The following is an 18,349-nucleotide window of genomic DNA, read 5'->3' on the forward strand; positions in this document are numbered from 1 at the left end:
GATTAGAAGGGAAGCTTAGGCGCAATGGTAAGGTTGTCGCCGTGTGACATGGAAGTCACAGGTTCGAGGCGTGGAAACAGCCTCTTGCAAAAATGCAAGGTACGGCTGCATACTATAGACCCATTGTGGTCCACCCCTTCCCCGGATCCCGCATACGCGGGAGCTTTGTGCACTGGCCCCCCGCGCTCCCCCCCCCCCTCTCCCTCCCTCTTTTTTTTTTAAGGTATAAAAGATTAAACGTGTCATTTTAAGAAGTATCCTCTGGCATTATCAAGTCCAAGACTTTTAATTGATGGTTGATGCTTAAGGAATTCAGATAGCATTAAAGTTCAAAAGGGGGTGGGGGTAAGTTCTGATGTTAGAAAGCTCAATACAAGTATTTGCAATTACTCAAAAATAGGGAAAAAAAAAATCTCTTTCTCTTTCTTTTAGCTGTAACATTCTGGCTTTCCTAGCGGGTGGTCCATAATTTGGTAGTTCACCCTAGTGGGAGGCATACTAAACTTACTTTCAAATAAGGATCTTTATAGTTTACTGAAATGAAGGTGACCTGAACAACAGGCCCAGAAGGTTTGGTTTTAGTTTTTGTCCAATGATGGACCTGTTATGGGTTCCAAAACTTAAAGAACCAACCCAGGTGGATCCCAGTACACTGGTACAATCAGTGCTGCGTTGGACCTATGGATGTCTTGTTCAAAGGTTTTGTTTTAGCTGTTTAGTTATTGGCTTTTAATTAGTTTTCGTGATGATACATTGTTTGCCAGATTTAGAAGCCTGTATTCAGCTAAGTGGCACACCTATTGTCATGTCTAGTGAAATTCATATGCCTTTATAAATTAAAGTCTTCTTTGGGGACATTATTTTCGTCAAGGTTTTCCCTTGGGCCATTATCCCCATGGCAAAATATTCACTGCTGTTTATTTATTTCTATTTTTTTTTTTCTGCCATTTGTTTCCCACTTTATACTTGTTCTAAACACAAGATCTCCTTTTGTGCTGGAAGGTATCTCTTCTTTTTTTGATTTTTTCATTTTGTTACTATATGGTGAAGAAACAGGTTCTGTTAGGTTGCTAGTTTTTTTGTCTGTTGTGGGTTTTCTGTTGTGGAAAAACTGAAAACCAAATTTTATGGTTTTGAGTTGTTTTCGCAATCTGTATTTTGATATCCAAAATTAACTTTTTATCATTATTTTATGCATAATATTTAATTAAAATAAAAATAAAATGACCATACAAATTTAAATATATAATAAAAAATCCATAAATTTTTTTTAAAAAAAAGTGGAAAAGCTAAAAGTCTTACTATCTTTACTATTTTTCAATTGTCATTTTCTATAAAATTTTTCTTGTAGCACTAAAATGTGAGTTTTGAATTATAATAATTAGATAAAATAATTATAGTAATTTCTATTTTTTATGTGATATTTTTAATTTCTGTTCTTTTGTATTTTTATTATTCTAATCATATTTTTTTAATTGTTATTTTATTCAAAGATAGAAATGAGCTTTTGTCTGAACTAGTTTTAATTTTTTTTTTTTTTTTTGGTTTTAGAAATATTAACCAAACCAATTGTTGCTGTTCAATTTTTAATTTTTGTTTTGAATTTTCATTTTCATAATTTTTAACAGTGATACCAAATGGAATTAAAGTTGATTATTTGCATAAGAAAACAAAGAAAAGTGAAAAGAAGTTAAGTTGGTGAGCCAGAGTGCAAGAGGCCACCAAGGTACCACCACGTGCTCCATGACCCGTCCCCCCAACAAGAAGAATATTGTTGTTCCGCAACTTTAAAAAGCATTGTTGTGACTTATGATATTTCTAAAATTTAGTTAGTTTCATTTTAATTTCTATTTTTTAAAAATTTGTGTGATGCATATGTATTCATCAATATCTCAGACACCACTATAGCCATTTTGATCTTAACATAAGCGATTCTATTTTTTATGTTATTCTTAGTTAAGGGGTCTTTGCAAAGTTTCTTATGTCTATAATCTTGCAGGGCTCAAGGAACTACCTCTGGGATTGTTCACTCCATTGATATTCATCCATCACGAAAGCACACCTGTGTGGTAAGATGTTTGCTTTGCTGCAGCTTATTATTCGTATTGAGCATAAAAGTCTTATTAAATGCTGTCTCTCTTATATGTATTTGGATGTTAGTTAATGGTAATCTGTATAGGGCTGTTCAAAAAAATATCCAAGCATTTGTATTGCACCAATAAATAAATAAATAAATATATTTATGTATAGGATCACCAACATCCTACTGTTATAACTAATAGTGAGAGAGCCACTCAAATATTTTTATCTTACACCAGCCCAAGTGCCACATTTTGATAGTAAATTTGCCTATGCCCGAAGCCTTCACCACATAGGCCAATTTTTGCCACACCTTGACTAATAACCCCTCCCCCCCACTCCAGAGCAATTGCCCACTAGTGTTGAGGATCAAACTCATGACATTGGTTTTAAAACCACTTATAGGACCGAGCATATGCTACCACAACAAAAGTCATAATTAATGGAAAATGTGTCACTGAAACCATTTAAACTATAATAATCGTAGTGTCATATTTTGATTGTGACTTAATCCATACTACTGGTCTATTGGTCAGACCAATTGTTATCCACGCCTTGGCCAACAATGCACATAGTCGCACGCACAAACTCTCACATTATTTATTTATTTATATTGATTGTTGCAACTACTTTAATGGGTGATGTATGAAGTTAACGACAATGAAACAGTAAATCAAATCCTGATCAGGTTCCAGCTTTTGTCTTTCTTTTAGCACAATGTAGGCATCATATATTTAACATTAAAGGGACACAGGCACAGTAACCTTTACAACAATTTTGGCAGTGAAGTAACCTAAATACTACAAAGCAAATTAGCTATTTAGCCTTTTGAGCAATCAATGACTTGAATTTGTCAATATCAAAGCACCTTGTTTTCACTTCAATATTGGCTTCAATGCACTATTTTCTACATCAAAGTGAGTGTTTTCATACATCATTGGGTTCCTTGATTTACAAGTATGGTATTTGGATGATACCCATGTTAGCTTACACATTTCCTTTGAGGGAGAGTTTCAAATGGCAGTAAGCCATTCCAAGTTCTCCTCCCATTTTTTTTCATAGGAGTGTGTCATGAGCAAAGCTTGTTTAGGGCATTATGCTTGCCTATGACCGCTTTTCTTGTGTGCATGGATGGTTTGTCATCATGTAAATACTAGTATATGTTTTATGCTTTGAGTGTGCATGTCTTTGTGTAAAATGGGAGTATGACTCCTTGGACATTTTGATGTTTCCTAATGCCAGAGCTAAAATAGCTTATAAAGCTCTTTAGGGTAGGGTGAGAGTTCTTCAGTCTTGTAATACCCACTAGCTTTTGTAAACATGTTTAGCCTACTAGCCTTGCTCGCTTAAAAACACACATTTATGGAGGTGTTTGTTAATGAATTATGTTGCTTCAATGTTTACCATTTACTTGCCATTTGCTTTCATGAATTGATTATTGCTTCCACTTTCTTTACATTCAATTGTTGTGAATGTGTTTTGTTGGTGAACTGCAATAATTTTTTGGTTGACTAGTTAAACAAGGATGTGTTAGCTAGTGCCGCAAGACCCTTCACAAGGTGTGAAATACTTGGCCAATGACAATTGGTATTAGAGCTTGGTTAGTTGCTTCGTGAATTCAATTGTCTTTGTTGTGGGATTGTGTTAAGCATTGGTAAGAGACTATGCCAACCAAAGATTACCCTAGTTCACCAAGTACGATGAAATTGAGGATGGACGCTATGTAGTTGATTGTTGGACAAATTTGAAGAGAGGGCTCAAGGTCCAATTCTTTCCTGAGAATGTTGAGTACAATGCTTGACGTAAACTAAGAAATCTTAAGCACGATGGTTCAATCAAGGAGTATGTGAAACAATTTTTCGCTTTATTGTTGGATATTTGGGACATGTAAGAGAAAGACAAGTTGTGCTATTTTCTTGAGAGGTTGAAACTATGGACGAGGATAGAACTTCATCAACAAAGAGTTCAAGACTTGCCTATTGCACAAGCTATCACGGAGTGCTTGACTGACTAAATTGGAGAGAGTTCCATAGCATCCAAGGAGAGTTGTGTGAGTGGAAATTACGAAAAATATTTCAAGGCAAACCCAAAAGTGGGGGAGCCGACGCCAAGGCATCCACTTCCAAAGAAGCTTCGTTTTGCTAAACATTTAACACACCTAGTGGTAAGGGTAAGATGACATGCTTCTTATGTCGAGACCTTCGCAGGGTTGCCGAGTGCCCTCACAAGTCATCACTCAATGCCTAACAAGATTCCATTGTGGAGGGGGCGCTGCAAGATGATGAGGATGAGGAGGAAACCCCATGGATGGGTGCAATGTGGTTAGTGAATGCATTGGCGAGGCAAACAAAATAACCAAAAGTTACCCACGTTAAAGGATTAATGTTTGTGGATCTAGGGATCAATGGGAAGAGCATCGTTGCTTTGGTTGATATTGGAGTTACCCATATTTCATAGGCTGAAGTGCAAAGACTCAACTTATTCTTAGAGAAGGATTTGGGACACATGAAAGCGGTTAACTTTGTAGCTTAGCCTACTCTGGGAGTAGTCAAACAAGTGATTGTGAGACTTGGATAGTAGGCGGGACATTTGAATTTCACAATTGTGCCATTGGATAATTTCCAGGTGATTCTTGGAATGGAGTTCTTAAGTGAGACTAAGATGGTATTGATGTGGTTTGCTAGTTCCCTTTGTCTGATGGGAGACCACCCGTGCATGGTGCAAGTCATTGCGAAGAAAGGAGACAATGAGAAGTTCCTTTTTGCCATGCAGCTTAGAAAAGGATTGAGGAAGGGTGAACAAACTTATCTTGTCATGCTGATAGTATTTGCAGAAGTAAGCCATGAACAAGTGCCTACTGCCATCCAAGCTTTGTTGGATGAGTATACAGTTGTGTTGCCAGATAAGTTACCTCAGAACTTGCTTCCACAACGGGGTGTGGAGCATAATATCAAGTTATTACTAGGAGTGAAGCTACTTGCAAAAGGGCTATAACAGATGGAGCCTCTAGAGTTGGAGAATTAAAGAAACAACTTGATGAGTTATTGGAAGCTGGCTATATACGTCCTTCCGAAGCATCGTTAGAGTACCTATGTTGCTTAAGAGGAAATGTGATGGGAACATGTAGATGCCTATAGAGTACTGCCCGTTCAATAAGGTGATTGTGCACAACAAGGACCTTATTCTATGATTGCTGATTTGTTTGATTAATTAAATCATGCTTCGTCAAACTTGACTTGAGGTCAGACTACTATCACGTGAGGATAGCATATGGGGATGTGCCGAAGACAATTTGTGTGATGTGTTGTGGGGCATGTGAGTTCTTGGTGATGCCATTCAAGTTGATGAATGCGGTAGCAACATTTTGCACCTTGATTAACCAGATATTTCATATTTTCACGTATACCTTGACAAATTTGTTGTGTTATATTTTTATGACATTTTTGTCTACAGTTTCATTTTGGAGGAACATAAAGAGCATCTATGGAGGGTGTTCGATAGGCTGAAGGAGAATGACCTGTATGTGAAGAAAGAGAAGTGCTTGTTCGCTTAGCAGAGCACCAAATTCCTTGGTTATGTGATCAAGCATGGTCATATTTGGATGGATATGGAGAATGTAAAAGCAATTCAAGATTGGAAGATCCTAATGATAGTGAAGGAGTTGTGTTCCTTTTTTAAACTTGCAACTATTACCGATAGTTTGTGGAGGGGTACTCGAAGAGACTGTTTTTTTGATGGAACTATTGAAGAAGTGTCATGGGTGGAACTAGCCTTTGACAACTTGAAGGAAGCCATGATGTGAGGTTCGATACTTGCTCTTCTGAACATCATAAAACCTTTCAAGGTATAGACAGATGCATCAAATTATGCCCTTGGAAGAGTCTTGTTATAGGATGGGCATCTTGTTGCGTATAAAAGCCATAAGCTTAGTGAAGCCAAATGGAGGTACACACCTCAAGAGAAAGAGATGTTAGTGATGAGACATTGTTTTCACATTGGGTGGCATTACCTACTTAGGTTGAAGTTTGTGGTGAAAACGGATAACTCGACTGTTAGTCACTTTTTTACATAGCCAAAGTTATCACCCAAGTAGGGCTATTGGCTAGAATTCTTGGCGGAGTTTGATTTCTTATTTGAGCACAAAGCAGAGAGGATGAACCAAGTCGCCAATGCATTGAGCAGGAAGGTTGAGCCTGCGGCCTTATAGATGGTAACACACTTGATTGTAAGGTTACGACAACAATGTGGGAGTGCACTAAGGGGAACCTTGCTAAAGATCTAGTTGGCCCAAACCGCATAAAGTTGATGGAAGAGGGCAAAGTGTGTCAGTTTTGTTTAAAAGATGGATTGCTAGTGACACATGGTGACCGACTCTTTGTACCTCGAGCTAGAGATATGAGGAAGACATTGCTGGGATACTGTCATGTGGGCAGGTCATGTAGGATGATATCACACTTTGGCATTACTGAAGCAGACGTATTACTGGCCACAGATGTCTGATGATTTGGCCTAGAGTGGGAGACGCAGGGTCTATACTTGTTATAAAGATGTTTTCGAAGTATTGTACATTTATACCCGCACCAAACTACTGTTTGGCAGAGAAGACAACACAATTGTTCTTTAAACATTTTGTGAAATATTGGGGTGTTTCCTAAGACATTATCGGTGACCAAGACACTAGATTCATTGGTAACTTTTGGACATAACTTTTTAGAATCTTTGGTTCACAGCTTGATATCTTTGAGTTACCACCTATAGACAGATGGACATACAAAGAGATTCAATGTGCTACTAGAGGAGTACTTGTGCCATTATGTCACTGCCAATAAGAAGAATTGAGTGCAGCTACTCGACGTGATTTAGTTATGTTTCAATGCCCAAAATAGCGCAACAATCAAATAGAGTCCTTTTGAGCTTGTTATAGGCCAACAATCGTTGTTATCTCACACAATGAATGATTCGTACAAAGTAAAGAGTCCAAAAGCAGACATCTTCACCAAAGAATGGAGAGGATGCAGAGATTGCCCGAGCCTACCTGAAAAAGCTTCCAAGAAGATGAAGGAGAGGGCAGATCAGGGGTGAAGACTGCTGCACTTCAACATGGGTGACTTGGTGCTTATTAAGCTCCAACCTAAATAAATCAGATCATTATAGGGTCGATACTAAATATGAAGGACCGGTCCCCATCTTGGCTGAAGTCGAGAATGCCTCTTACAAGGTTGATCCTTTGGCTTAGATGAAAGTGCACCGTGTGTTTCATCTCAATTGCCTCAAGCCATTCAATGCTGACATTGGAGATCCAAGCAAAAGTCAGTCAACTAGCACCACTGAAGACAACACAACCTGATAGAAGAGAATTTGAAGTCATCCTTGTAGACAGAGAGTTCACATCATCAAGGAAGAAGTGACACGAGTTCATAGTGAAGTGGAAAGTCCTTAGAGACGAAGAAATCAATTGGATTTCAACAGAAGACATGCAATCGTTTGTGGACCAAGTTGAAGAGTATGTAATGTCAAAGTCTACTAGGACGTTGATTGCATAAGTGGGGGAGCATGTCATGATTCAAACTTGTTAGGGCATTATGGTTGCCTGTGATCACTTGTTTGTGTGCTTGAGATGGGTTACCATCATGTAAATACTAGTACATGTTTTATGCTTTGAGTAGGTGCAAGACTTAGTGTAAAAGGGGAGTATGACTCATTAGACAATTTGATGTTTCCTAGTGCCAAAGCTAAAATAGCATAAAAATCTCTTGAGGGGAGGGTGAGTGTTCATCAAATCTTGTAAAATTCACTAGCGTTTGTTAACTATTTAGCCTACTTGCTTCTCTCGCTAAACACACATTGCTTATGGATGTGTTTGTTAATGAATTATGTAGCTTCAATGTTTGTTGCTTGTTTGCCATTCACTTTCCTGAATTGTTGACTGCTTTCTCTTTACATTCAATTGCTGTGAATCATTTGTTACTGTTTATCCTATTTTATTTCCTCGCTGAACACACGTTGCTTATGGAGGTGTTTGTTAATGAATTACATTGCTTCAATGTTTACCACTTCTTTGCCATTCTCTTTCACGAATTGTTTACGGCTTCTGCTTATTTTACATTCAATTGCCATGAATGTGTTATGTTGGTATACCGTGATAATCTTTGGTCGACTAGTTAAGCAAGAATATACTTTAGTTAATGCTTCGCAACGGCTGCAAGCCATTCCAAGTTCTCCCATTTATCCATACAAGTGCTATGTATTCTCAAAGCATTAGTTAGACCTGCTAAGTTATAGAGCAACTGAAAAATAGTTGGTACCTTGTTTATGCAAGTGTTGAACATAGTTTGTAAGTTATGCCTAAAGTCTTACACCAAGAGGCTAGCTTAACAAGGGCCTTCCACTTATTATGTAATACTAAACAAGCAACAAAGGATTTGATCGGAGCCTAGTTTATATGATTTGGCTCCATGGTGTCTCCTCTCTCTTAATGGATCTCATCCTTCCTTCTTGTGCCACTGCCTATCTTATTTGGTTGTTAGAAAATCAATAGTGGTTTCTCAAGTTCTCATATGCTAGCTGCTGCACCGCCATTTCATCTCGCCTTAAGCTCACATGTTTTTGTTGTGCATCTCCTTAACATGGCTGTCCATTGGAGTGGTAGGTGAGGCTCTCAGATCTCGCAACTTTGCCAAGTTTGATTACTATGGTTTAATCACTTTTTAAGAAAAAAAAATCATCCAAGTTAAAAAAAAAAATCAGAAAGAAATCTATTCTAGCCCAATAAAAGAAGCAAACTATGAGTTAACCACACTTTCAGATATCCAATTGTTTAAGTTCAATTTTTGGTTCCAAATTTTGTTGAACTAATTTTGCCAGCTCATTTAGGAATTTCTGACATTGGTTCAACTGCCCAAATCTTGAACACCACTAATCAATTTGAATGTAAATTTTTTGGTTTGGTCCAATTTGAAGAATAATTTGAGTGGAACCAAAATATTCTAAGAATATTAAGAAATATATGCTGGTCATGGGAAAAGAAAGTAAGGAAAAAAAGGGAAAAGGGAGAAGGGAGGAAGAAGAGGATGAGAAATAGGAAAGGAAGGGAGCATAAATACAAGCAATTAGGTGAGGAGGGGTGATGCGTGGGAGTTGCATGTAAAAGCATGCTTCCCAGCTCACCACGTTGTATATATATATATAAATTTAAATTTTCGACTATTTCCCCATTGTCAACAATCAATATTAAATATATTTTTACTTAAAACATACTCTCTTCAACATATACTTTTTTTTCGTCTCGTTAATAATATATTTTATTTTAATTTTTACTAGGACTAGTATAATTTTTTTTTTCCAATTAAATTCCAATAATGTATGAATTTAATAAATCATTCTTTATAATCCTCTAAATTTATCAACACTTGTTCAATATATATATATATAAAAAACAGTAATTACCAATGTTTTAAAAGGCAATGGCGTTTTGCGAGGCGTTTTAACCCTTAAGAGACGAGGCATAAGCCTTAAGCCGTTGGGGCGTAAGCCTTTTGAGAATTTATTTTTAAGATAAAAAAATTAAGAAATCCACAAATATAATGTAAAAAAGAAAAATTAGATATACTTTGCAAACTACTTGTTGGCTACTCGTTCAATATATATATATATATATATATATATAAACACTAATTACCAATGTTTTAAAAGAAGGAGGTGTAAGGCGAGGTGTTTTAACCCTTAAGAGGCGAGGCATAAGCCTTAAGGCATGGGGGCGTAAGCCTTTTGAGAAAGTTTTTTTTTTAAGATTAAAAAATGTAAATAAATTTATGTATTGTAAAGATAAAGAAAAAAAAAATTAAGAAAACTAGAAATATAATGTAAAAAAGAAAATTATATATACTTTGCAAACTACTTGTTGGCTATTCAAAAATTGCTAACTTGAGTACATGACTTAAATCATGACAAGATAGCTATACTACCTATAAAGTTCAAACAATTTTCATGATCTAAGATACAACTCTCAGTTATTTTGGAAAGCTTGAGGTTGAATTTGATAAATCAACTCATATTATGACATTGCTTTTATATAAACATGTAGTTAAAGTTTTGTAACCAATTCTAACTTGAGTATCACGCACCCAAAATATGTAAGCTTTAACTAAGGAGCAAAGGCATGCCTTTTGTAAAAATGCATTAGCCTTAGCAAGTAATGTGTTGGTCTTTTTGGAATTTGGTATTTTAGATTGAGCCTCAAGACGTTTTAGGCATGCCTTGCCATGAGGCAAGCCTTAATTAAGCCTTTTAAAACACTGCTAATTACTTAAATTTCAATTATTTTATTGCAATTTTTAGTCCCCAATTTTGATCTATGACAATTAAATTATTAATTAACCAATATCTAGACATGAATCAATTTAAATAAGGTGATAATGCAATAACCAAATTGATAAAAATGAGCATGATGTCATGTGTGCATGAGAGTGTTACAATTTGTATAATGATGAGGGTAGGAATAGGTTAATGGTGGATGGGTTAAATTGGAGTTCGATTGGGGCTGAGGAAGCCAAGTGGTTAGAGAGACCTTTTAATTTGGAGGATGTTAGGATAGTGTTTGATATGGATAAAGATAAAGCACCAAGTCTGGATGGCTTTGCAATGGCTTTCTTTTCAAATAGGAAGTGGTGAAACATGACATTATGAAGTTTTTCAAGGAGTTTCATAGGGGAGGAGTCGCGTGTAGGAGCATCAACTCTACTTCCATTACTCTCATCTTGAAAAAGGATAAGGTAAAGGAGGGTGAAGGATTTTAGGCCTATTAGTTTGGCTGTGTACTATAGACCCATTGTGGTTCGCCCCTTCCTTGGACCCCACATGCACAGGAGCTTTGTGCTCCGGGCTACCCCCCCCTTTTTTTTTCAGTTTGGTTACTAGTGTTTATAAGGTGCTTTTTAAAGTTCTTTCAAGGAGATTGAGAGAGATGTTGGGGGTCTTTAGCCCATTCTACTTTTGTGAAAGATAGACAAATCTTAGATGTAGTTTTGATAGGAAATGAGGTGGTAGAGGATGTAAGGAGGATAGGCAAAAAGGGAGTGATTTTTAAATTAGATTTAGAAAAAAAATATATATATTACATGGTCAATTGGGGGGTTTCTTGGAGAAATTATGCAGAAAAAAAAGTTTTGGGAATCTTTGGCGCCAATGGGTAAGAGGGTGTCTCAGCTCTGTTAATATGTTGGCCATTATTAATGGGCAGCTAGGGATTGGTTTGTTGTTTCAAGAGCGTTAAGGCAAGGAGACCCCTTATCCCCTTTATTGTTTACTCTGGTTGTAAATGTTCTTAGCAAGATGATTTCTCATGCCTATGACTTGGGGTTTATTAGTGGTTTGTCCATAGTAGAGGAGGGGGTGGAGGTCTCTTATCTGCATTTTGTTGATGATACTATCTTGTTCCTTGGGAATAATGCTGTGAAATTCCGGAAGGTTATTACTTTGCTTAGACTTTTTGACAAAATCTCAAGGCTGAAGGTAAATTTGTCTAAGAGTGCTATGGCTGGTACTAATTCAAGTAGTAGGGAGCTTGAGAATTTTAGATCTTTAGCAGGTTGTGAGTCTTTGGCTTGGCCTCTGTCTTATCTTGGTCTTCCTTTAGGTGGGGTAACCCTTTGTCAAATGTTTTTTGGGACCTTGTGATTGAGAGAGTGGGGAAAAAATTAGAGGGGTGGAAGAGGGCCTGCCTTACACTAGGGGTAAAATCACATTCACAAATGCCTCTTCAGCTAAGATTCCTATTTATTCTCTATCCTTTTTCAAAATTCCCTCTAGGGTGGCTAGAAAGTTGGAGAAGATTATGAGAGATTTTCTGTGGTTGGGTGTTGGTGAGATTAAAAGGGACCATTTAGTTAGTTGGGATGTTGTTAAAAGGCCTACGTCAGAGGGGGTTTGGAGCTTGGTAATGTGGTTTCTATAAACATATCCACAACAGTGAAATGATTATGGAGGTTTTCCTTAGTATCTGATTCCATATGGCACAAGGTAATTAAGAGCAAATACAGAATTTAGATGGATGTTAAAGCTTGATTTACATTTTTGGCCCACAACCTAAATAGCTTAAGCTTTTAGGTAAAGTGGTAATCTAACATGGTATCAGAGCTGGTTACCAGAAGGTCCTGGGTTTTAGTCTTGTTGCCTGCGTTTACTCTGGTATTTTAAAAAATTATTATGTTCCCTACCATGGGTGCTATTTATTGTATGTTTATCTCTTCACGTGCTATCGGGCTGCGCGTGCGGGGGAGTGTTAAAGCTTGATATACATTGTTGGCCCATAACCTAAACAGCTTAAGCTTTTAGGTAAAGTAGTGATCTAACAGATTCCAAAGGGATCGGTAATGCCACTCCTATGAGTCCTTGGAAGTTTGTTTCCTAGGTTGCTAGTCTTTTCTTTCCTCACACTTGTTTTAAAGCAGGTAGTGGGATAAAATTCAATTCTGGGAGGAATTTGGGTTGGTAAGTCTTCTTTGGAGCTGTTGGTGCCGCATCTGTTTAAACTTCCACTGTTCACAATGCAACAATTTCAGTTTTTTATTCTTTTGAGGGGGGTTCTCTTTCTGGGATTTTCATTTCTTTCGAAAGTCTCAATGAAAGAGAGGTTGGTGAGTTAACCATTTTATTGGGTGTGCTGGATTCTTTCGTGCCAAATTTGTGGGGGGATACAAGGCTTTGGATTTGGGATGCTTCAGTGTCATTCTCTTCTAATTCTTTCTTTTCCAATCTCATAAAATCCACAAATCCTAGCCCATTCCTATTACATAAAGCTGTTTGGAAAGCAACGATTCCTTTAAATTTGGGCCCTTCATTTTGGATTTTAATTCTTAACAAGATCAACCCAAATGATATGCTACAAAAAAAGGAGCCCCTACAAAGACCTTGTTCAGATATTTGCATGCTTTGCAATGAGTCTAATAAGACTTTTAAGTCATTTGTTCATTCATTGCAAGGCAGCAAGATGCATGTATAAAGATTTGCTTTCATACTCTATTGAGTATTGGGTGGCTCCAACTACAATTGAGGATTTTTTGAAAGTGAAGTTTTGGGGTTGCAGGAAGAAGGAAAGAGGCTATTTTGGGACTGCACTGTTTTTACAATGGTATGGCTGGAAAGGAATTTTTTGAAAGTGAATTTTTGGGGTTGCAGGAAGAAGGAAAGATGATATTTTGGGACTGCGCTGTTTTTCCAATGGTATGGCTGGAAAGGAATGCATGAGTTTTTGAAGATAAAAAAACTTACCCAAGATTGTGTTGAGAAAAAGTTATTTTTCTTGCTTCTTTTTGGGCTCATTCTTTTGGGGATTATGGGGGTCTTTTGTCTGTCTGGCATTCAAAGGGATTGGAAAGCAGCTTTGACGTAATTTGTTAATTTCCTCTTTTTTTCTTTTTCTTTTTTATTGGGGGATTTCTTATCCTCATTTCTTTGCAATTATATTTCATTTTTTTATCTAAAAAAATAAATCTGCATATCACTATTTTTGTGAAAACATGGCAAAAATATGCTCTAATGTTTTGAGCGCATTTGGGCAGGGTCTCTTTCTTCAGTGGCTGATTTATTGAATTAGAATCAGTGAAATTTATCAAAGCTTTAGGCATTAAATGATTTTTTGGGGGAACTCCAGCTGCATAACATCCATTAGCATTCAAACAATTGATAAGTGACATGCTTATGCATCACACTTATGACAGGTACCTCTAGTTTGTTAGATTTCATAGTTGAACTGCTGTTACGACCTTATCATCATTTCCTTTGCTTTGATTCTATGACTTAAGAGTCATTTAACAATCCTTGAGTTAGTCTACAATGTTCAGAAATCTATCTTATTAGGTATGAACATTTTAGTTACTCCATTGTTGCTTTTTCACATTAATATTAAAGGAAACAATGCTCGATGAACATCTAAGAAATTATCAAGAAGTTGGGACCGTATCATCATTTCCTTTTGCGTTGATTCTATTGAGTCATTTAACAATCCTTCATTTAGTCTACAATGTTCAGAAATCTATCTTATTTAGATATGGACATTTAGTTACTCCATTGTTGCTTTTTCACATTAATATTAAAGGAAACAATGCTCGATGAACATCTAAGTAGTTATCAACTAGTTTCACATTTATTATGTTACACTTGGTTTGGGGAATGGAATAGCTTACATAAAAGTTGGTGCCATTTTAAGAGAACTGACTGCAAAAGTTGTTTCTATTCCAACGAACATGGGATAGGAAACTTTTAGTTGGAACAAGACATTATTTGCCTTAAAATATCATTGCCTTCTTCTTCCCCCAACCCACCCCTCTGCCCCCCTTTTTTTTTAAATCCCTATATAATAGCTGTTCCATTCCCATCCAATTCCTTTTTGGGAACCAAATCTATGTTAACATCATGTTTGGTTTGCAAAAGGAATGGAAGTAGGAAAGAAAGGAATGAAAATTTGAACGGGAAGCATGATGAAAAATCAAGTAATAAACTCGATTCCATTCCCCTCAATTCTCTGCATTCTTACACACCAAATACGTAGTAAGTTCTTCACCTTGTTTGAACTGTATGGGGGGTCTTCTAATTTTCTAGTTTTGAAGGCAGGAGGATCTTTAGGTACTGTGTTTGCCTGGGATCTAAGGTGGCCACAGCAGCCAATTATTTTATCCATGGCTGGGATGGGGGAGGGGGCATCCCATTCAGCATGTGAAAGTGAGGCATGGGAGGTCCAGTATGATCCTTACACACCCTCAGGCAATTTCTCATCCTCAAGGATTTTGCCTGTTATGGTCTGCTCAGAAGATGGGATCCTTGCTGTCGTTGAACAAGGTATGGAATTCTCTTGTTGAATGGCCAAATCTTTTGTAAGAAAGCGGTATGAGCTCGTGCACATGCCTTGTGCTGCGTGCATGCATACTTATGGATTTGGAAAAAAATGCTTCAGTCATGATTAATGTAATATTAATGACTATTATCAACTGCCTAGGTGAGGAACCTCTTGAGCTGTTGGCAGAGCCCTGCGCTATCAACGGCTTCGATATTGATAGACAAAATCCTTCTGTAAGTGATAATTGTACCTAATAATGGGCTTGAATTGGTTTTTCTACGTGTGAAAGTACTGTTTCATTTGATTGATTTTTGTGTTGCCATAGGACATGATATGTAGTTTGGAGTGGGAGTCGATAGCCATCTTGACGAGGCCATAATTTCCGCAAATGGGCATGATGAAGATAAATCACGAGCCGTGAGCAGTCCGTGCACGTGCATAGAGAAGGGGAGCCATCGTTCTGTGTTGGATAAATGGGTGCGTCTGTGCGTCCTAGTGTTTTTGACCTGTCCTCAGAACGTATGGTTTTGGAAAGGCGTTCTTGGCTGACCCATATTATCTCAGAGAAGGAAGGAGCATGTATCGTGACAATTACAGTTTTGCCTTTTCACTTGCATCCTTATCAAACGAAAATGGTCAGATTTGAAATTTTAAAGAAAGTATGCTCAGAAATTGCTCAGCAGAACATCCAATGCGCATGAATGGATTAGATTACTATAAGTTAAAGAATTAGCTATTGTAACTTTCTTTTGGCTCCTGCGTTGCGTAAACAAAGAAAGAAAAATACTTTTTATTTTGATTCATAATTGATTGAAAACTTATGAAAAAAACAGGAAAAAAATTATATGCAGAATCATCGTTCCATAATCAAGAAATGAGAATAAAAATTAATATATGAATAGAGCTGGCAATGAAAAAGTAAAGAGATTCTTTTGAAGAAATTCAATTGCCCATTCCATTAAATTGTATTGCTTGGCTTTGACACCATGGCTTTGTCCGCAACAAGGAAAAATTTGTTTGGGCGAAAATTAAAATTTCCTGATTAAGAGTATTATTTTTATTATCAATCCTTGATAATCAAATATGAAAAACGTTAATTGTTCCAGTCAGGAGTATATAGTCCAAGAGGGTGGTGAATGAACTCTTTTGCATATTTAAGATTTTTTTTACAAAATAAATAGTTTTGGCAAGATGCAAGCAATTATAAAATTTAAATCATGCACAAGATAAAGAAATAAAGAGTATAGGGAGAGAAAATCAACATCGGAGTTTTAACGTGGTTTGGCACCAAACCTATGTTCACATCTTAGTACCAAACCAAGGATTCCACAATCCACTATAAAACTCATTCATCGGCGGAGCAAGCCTTACAACTCAGGTACCAAATCCTACACTTGGGAACAAATTTCTATCCGCTCACAAAGAGCCTTCGGTTTACAATGAACCTTCACCAACAACGGTTCACAAAGCATCTTACAAGAGATGAAGGAAATACAAAGAGATGCTCCATAAAGAGCTAATGTGAAATACAAATCAAACTCACTATTCTCTCGAGGATTAAATCACATAAGATTAATAAGTAAGAGAGAATGAGCACTTGTAAATGAAAGACTAATATGCAAAGTGAAAAGTGTTAGGTTTTATAATCCAAAGGTATGATTGACTAAGATGATAAAAAACCTTACTAAGCAAGTCTAAGAATTTACATTTATAGCCAAAATACCCAACTAGCCGTTATTGGACTGTTGGGAGCAATTCCCAAACAAAACTAGCCATTTTTGCCCGTTAGAATCATTCTGCCCGTTGGACTCGTCGACTAGTCCCCTGCACTCATCCATTAGTGCCTGCCTGCGACTTGTCGACTGGTGTCCTCCACTCGTTGATGAGTGTTCTGAATCAGAAAAAGTCATCAACATGAAAGTTGTGAGATTTTTTCTTAAATTTCTAGGGGCACCAAGATCGTTCTTTTTGAACTTTTCTAGCAAAAGTTTGCCCTATATATTGAAGGGTGTTTATGACTCAAGGCTGTACTACGTTAGTTGACAATTGCTCTGTTTTTCCTTGTCAAAAAGCCTTTTAATGAATGTATATGAAATATATTAAGTCTAATGAAGATTAAAACTTGTTCAAGTGAGTTTCCCTATGAATATAAGATATCTTGTTTTATGAAAACATATTTGAAAGCTCGTTTCAACATCTTATAAGCTTAGTATGTACTTTATAAAAATATACTGGACTTTCTTGAGTGCTTAGGATATAAAGCTTGTTTTGATACAACCAGAACTAAGTATAAAAAATGTCCAAAATACCAAGATGTTTGAAAACTTGTCCCTTTGGAAAATAACTTTGACTTTAGGATTCTTTCGACAAATTCGTTAATTTAACTTTGAAAACCATATATGTTGAGTTTGTAATTTTAGTGCAATCCTTTAAACTCATGTGTCCTAATATGAATGTGCAATTGCTTAACTCTTGCTTATAAATCATACAAGAAATAAAACGCAAGAGTTACAACATAAACTACCTCAAACACACCCCCCCCAAATACATATAAGACTACATTTAAACTTCCTTTGGTCATGCTTGAGGTTCTTTCAAGTACGTGTCCATTTGATCTTCCTACTCGACGTCAACTCGGTCCGATTTTTGCCTTTGATCTAATGCTTCATGTATGAGTATGTGTACTAAACATGATATGCAAATATAGGAAAAACACTAGGAACCACAAGTAGGTTAATATCATCAAAACACAATGACAATGATGATGTAGCTACCAAGGCTAATAATCTCCCCCTTTTTGGTGATGTCTAATCTATTAAGAATTTACTTAATCTTTACATTTGTATTTATACTTACTATAGCTTAACATGCAGAGATTAGTGCACCTAGAACTACTAATGACTTGTTATCATCAAAACATGACAATTGAGATCATGTAGCCACTAAGACTAACAATTTCTCCCTTTTTGATGATGACAAACAATTGATGTTCTCTATACGGTATATTTTAAAGCTCCCCCTCAAATTATGCATATTCTTAAATGAGACTAGAATATGCTCTCCCTAATTATATGCATATCTAAAATTTACTCCCCTTTACTTTATGCATATAAGTAATAATAAAGATATTCATATCTATTGGAGCTTTAACATGCAATTCATAAAATAGAAAGTTCGTGCAAGGTGAAACAAGTTAAGCAAAAAGAACTTTCATGCAACCATATGCATTTCACTTCTCCCCCAAACATCTTGTTCCTAACATACATTTCACTTCTCCCCCACACATAACACCAAACATCTTGTATATAGGACACCAAAAATCTTCTCCCCCTTTGATCATAAAAAAAAATAGAGGTACAATTTATTTTACTAAAACTTCTCCCCCTTATGATATGTTTTATGGTGATGAGGTGAGTGTGTGCTAGACCATAACATTTG

The 18,349-nt window shown here is 36.5% G+C and overlaps 1 protein-coding gene across 1 annotated transcript in view; it reads left to right on the top strand.

Moving 5' to 3' along the window:
- Positions 1 to 15,590, top strand: part of LOC131157850 (nuclear pore complex protein NUP43) — a 52,069-nt gene extending 36,479 nt beyond the window's left edge. The window contains exons 2-5 of the mRNA XM_058112257.1: positions 2,000 to 2,069; positions 14,685 to 14,913; positions 15,071 to 15,144; positions 15,237 to 15,590. Of these exons, the coding sequence (XP_057968240.1) occupies positions 2,000 to 2,069; positions 14,685 to 14,913; positions 15,071 to 15,144; positions 15,237 to 15,290 (427 nt within the window). The 3' untranslated portion in view covers positions 15,291 to 15,590. The remainder of the gene's footprint in view (positions 1 to 1,999; positions 2,070 to 14,684; positions 14,914 to 15,070; positions 15,145 to 15,236) is intronic.
- Positions 15,591 to 18,349: the final 2,759 nt, after the last annotated feature.

This window comes from Malania oleifera, chromosome 6 (genome assembly GCF_029873635.1).
Source record: "Malania oleifera isolate guangnan ecotype guangnan chromosome 6, ASM2987363v1, whole genome shotgun sequence".
In the NCBI taxonomy this organism is placed as follows: Eukaryota; Viridiplantae; Streptophyta; class Magnoliopsida; order Santalales; family Ximeniaceae; genus Malania; species Malania oleifera.